The sequence below is a fragment of the Falco rusticolus genome, chromosome 14 (genome assembly GCF_015220075.1).
Source record: "Falco rusticolus isolate bFalRus1 chromosome 14, bFalRus1.pri, whole genome shotgun sequence".
NCBI lineage: Eukaryota > Metazoa > Chordata > Aves > Falconiformes > Falconidae > Falco > Falco rusticolus.
Genome location: NC_051200.1, coordinates 1,314,481 through 1,318,462, shown reverse-complemented (window position 1 = coordinate 1,318,462; position 3,982 = coordinate 1,314,481). Strand labels below are relative to the sequence as shown.

The following is a 3,982-nucleotide window of genomic DNA, read 5'->3' as shown; positions in this document are numbered from 1 at the left end:
GGGAGAACCCGGGCGCTGCGGGCTGCGCTCCGCCCGACCCCGCCAACGAATTCAGCCTGTGGGAGCACCCTCCGAGCTCCAAAACAAAACCCGCCCCAGCAGCCACGCGTGGGGCTTCGGAATCCGCCGAGTGCGGCCCGGGATGGGGGGGTAGGAGGCGAACCCTCGCCTCGGCTCCGGCCGCCGCTTGAGCCACCGAGGGGGCTGCGGCCGGCGGGGTGGCGGGGCCGAGCCCCCCGCCGTGGGGAGGGCCGCTCTCCCGCGCTGCCGTGCCTTCCCACGCGTTTTGTTTCTTTCCCCACGGAGGAGGAAAGGCCGAGACCCAACCCCGACGGCAGCCGGCGGCCGAAGGCGGTGGGGATGGGCTGCAGGAGCCACGCCGCGAAAGGGGCTCCCCGGGCCGGGGGTCCCCGGGGCCGCAGTAACTCCAGGAGGCAGGAGGGTGAGGTAAAACGTGCATGATTTATTTGAAATGCTGCAGCGTACACAGACACCAAATTTCATTCAGCACACACACAGCGAAACGAAATCTTGTTTAATTTAAAAAAAAAAAAAACAAAACAACAAACGACACAAAAATAAAACAAGAAACGGAGGCAAATTTCTCTATTAAATATGCAAAGGAAAAAAAAAAAAGAATATTCTTGCCTTAGAAAGTGCAGAGTTCACTATTTGCAAAGGCAGCCGCCCCCGCGGAGGGCCGGGGGTGCCCGGGCATCCCCCCGCTGCCCCGGGCCAGTCCCGCCGCGGCCGCGCCGCTCCTGTGAGCCCCAATGACTTGATTGTCGAAGCGTAGGATTTTTTACAGTGAAATCATACGGATATCGAACAGTTTGAGTGAAATCAAAGCAAAAAAAGATCTCCATTTTCCCCGAACAAACCGTGACTCCAGGGACGTGCCAAATTGTCTTTCTCTCTTTTTAATCCTTTTTTTTTTTTTCTCTTTTTTAATTTAGCCGATGAGGTAGAAACAGAAAATTTATTGCGAAAATGCGATGGGTTTGCTGGGGCAGGGGAAAGCGAACAAAACCATGCAAGTGCGTGTGTGTGCGCGGGTGTGCGTGGGGACCCTGGCAGCGAGCGCGGGGAGCACGGGCCGGCACCTCCATATTTACAGCCGTCGGGGGCGGCTTCGAGCTCATTTTCTTTCTTATTTATTTTATTTTTTTCTTTCCTCTCTTTTTTCTTTCTTTTTTTTTTTTCTTTTTTTTTTTAGTTTTTTAAAAGAAGAGGATCGGGCACTGGAGAGAAAGCCACTAGTGCCACGGCCCCGTCTGCCCAGCTGAGCCAGGAAGGGGCAACAAAGACCCGCCGGGCTCTGCTACTGCTGCCCTGACTCTACGTGCCCCAAAACTCCCCCCCTTGGCCTTTCATTTTGTCTTTTCCTTTTTCTCCAGTTTTATCTACAAAAGCAGTCTGTACCAGTCATAACAGCAGGGCCATTTCGCCCGGGGGTGAGGAGCAGGCACCAAACTGTTCGCTTCACTTTGGGCGGGTTTCCCTTTCTTGAGGTTTATTTTTCCTTTTTTTCTTGTTTCCCCAATTTTTTTTTTTTAACAACAACAAAAAAAAAGCCAACAACCCCAAAACACTGCCCATTTTGGAGAGGTCGGGGGCCAGGACCATGACGGGCTTGGCTGGGGGCAGCAGGCACCCTCCACCCACTGCCCTCCCAGCCCCTTCTTCAGTAGGTGGCAGAAAATTTCATCCTTTTCTGCTTCTGTCTCTGATTGCAAAACCAGACCCGCACCACGTTCTTCTTCAAGTCTAACTTCTCAGCGATGGCGGCGATTTTCTCCGAGGAGGGCCGTGGCTGCACGGCAAAATAGGCCTCCAGCGACCGTTTTTCAGGGGCGGCGATGGAGGTACGCTTGCGTTTCTTGTCACCCCCCGTGTAGATCTCTGGTTTGGTCATTTTCTCCCTCTGGGCCCGCTCAGCCTCCTCCAGCCATGCTTCTAGGATGGGCTTGAGGGCCACCATGTTGTTGTGGGACAAGGTGAGGGACTCAAACCTGCAGATTGTGCTTTGGCTAAGGCAGCCCACCCCTGGGATCTTCAGGTTGGCCAATGCGGAGCCCACATCCGCCTGGGTCACCCCCAGCTTGATCCTCCGCTGCTTGAACCGCTCAGCGAAGGATTCTAGCTCCCGGGGGTCCGTCTCCGTCTCGGGGCCGGAGATGACAGCGTGGGAAGCGAGGCCGTGGGGGTGGGACATGTTCATAGGCTGGGAGTGGTGGGCCATGTGGTTGATGGCAGACATGTGGGAGTGAGGGTGTGAAGGTGTGGAGCCCACGTCTGGGCCCGGCACCCCTCCAAGCGGGAGGGCAGAGTTGAGGTGGTCCAGGAGCTCGCCGTCCAGGCCCTGGGAGGGCTGGTGGTGGTGGTGGTGGGGATGGTGCGTGGTCAGCACGGACGGGTGGTGCAGGTGGACGGAGGATGAGGTAGGAGTACAGGACACGCTGCTCATGGTGTGGTAGGTGGCATCCGGCTTGAAGGGGTGAGTTTTCTGCGATACTATATCCACAGCGGCCAGAGCCTCAGCACCCCGCAGCAAGGTCTCGTCAAAGCCCGCAAAAATGTTACCCTGGATCTGGATGTAGGGGTGGGGTGGGGTGTAATAAAAATGGGAGCAAAAACAAACCGAAAGAGCGGGAGAGGGTTACAAGGAAAGCGTTACAGAGATCCCACTTTGCCCCTCCAGCAGTGCCTGGGACAGGTAAGATGAACCGAGTCCAGCCCGCTCGCCCCACCGAATAACAGGAGCAGGAGCAGGGGGCCGGACTCCGGGCACCCACCCTCCCTCCGGGGCGACCTCCCCAGAACAGAGAGCGGCCGCAGTGGGGGACAGGGACCCCCTGCTGCACCGGCCGGCCCGGCTGGCCCAGGGGCTGCGCTCCCCCAGCCCGGGATTGACCTGCCAGCTCGCCCCCGGCTCCCCCAGCCCGCTCGGCGCCGGGACAGCCCCCAGCCCAGCCGCCCCAGCGAGGGAGGGGACGGACTCCCCCAAAACCCGAACGAAACTCCAGCCCAGAGGGACACCATCAGCTGCCGAAGTTCAGCTGGGGAGGGCGCAGCGCGGTCCCCGGGTGCTGACCCCCCGAAAGGCAGCCGGGGGGGCGGGGGGGAGCCCCGAGGTGCGGCTTACCTGGGGGGCGGGCAGGCAGGCTCTGCGGATGGCTTCGGAGCTGGTGTGCAGGTGGGGGTACTTGGGCTCGTGCAGGATGGGGTGCATGCTGAACGCCTGCTTGCTGTTCATGGACATCATGGTGGGAGAGGAGCGGGGCTGGGGCGCTCCGGGCAGCCCGGCTCGGGGGCGCGGTATTGTCTGGCTCCGCCGCCCGGCATCAACGGCATTATAGCGCGGCCCCCCCGCCCCCCGCCGCTCATTGGGTGGGTCTCGGGAGGCGCCTCCCACCGCCCGCCCCCGGGCAGTGAGCTCACCCCCCCGGGTGTACCCCAAACCGGGGCTCACACCCCCCCCACCGCTGTACCCCCTCCCCAAACCAGGGCTCACCCCCTAACCGATCAGTACCCCCTGTAAACTGGGACTCCCCCCCCCCCCCGCTGTTGTACCCCATCCACAAACCGGGGCTCACACCCCCCGGCTGTACCCCCTCTCCAGACAGGGGCTCACACCCCGTCCCGTTGTACCCCCACCAAACGGGGCTTACCCCCCCGCCCCGGCACTGCGCAGCCCCGGGGGTGTCGCCGGTGCGCCGCTCTCCCGGGCACCCGCGTCGCGGGGATGGGAATGGGGGGTCGCTCCGGGCTTCCCCCAGCCCGCACCGGCGGCGGAGGGAGGGGAGAGGGGCGCCAGGACCCGTTCCTGCCCCGGGATGCCGCCGTCGACCAACGCTGCGGCACGGCTCGGCACGGCTCGGCTCGGCACGGCTCGGCACGGCTCGGCGCGGCTCGGCTCGGCACGGCTCGGCACGGCTCGGCTCGGCACGGCACGGCTCGGCTCGGCACGGCATGGCCCGGG

At 61.9% G+C, this 3,982-nt stretch overlaps 1 protein-coding gene across 1 annotated transcript; it reads right to left on the bottom strand.

The window, feature by feature from the left end:
• Window positions 1-455: 455 nt before the first annotated feature.
• On the bottom strand, window positions 456-3,316 carry LOC119157346 (brain-specific homeobox/POU domain protein 3). The gene is made up of 2 exons (XM_037408201.1): window positions 3,146-3,316; window positions 456-2,590 (listed from the first exon to the last, which is right to left on the bottom strand). Exons 1-2 carry the CDS (start codon window positions 3,263-3,265, stop codon window positions 1,685-1,687), a joined length of 1,026 nt encoding a protein of 341 aa, XP_037264098.1. The 5' UTR covers window positions 3,266-3,316; the 3' UTR covers window positions 456-1,684.
• Between the last annotated feature and the right edge of the window lie 666 nt (window positions 3,317-3,982).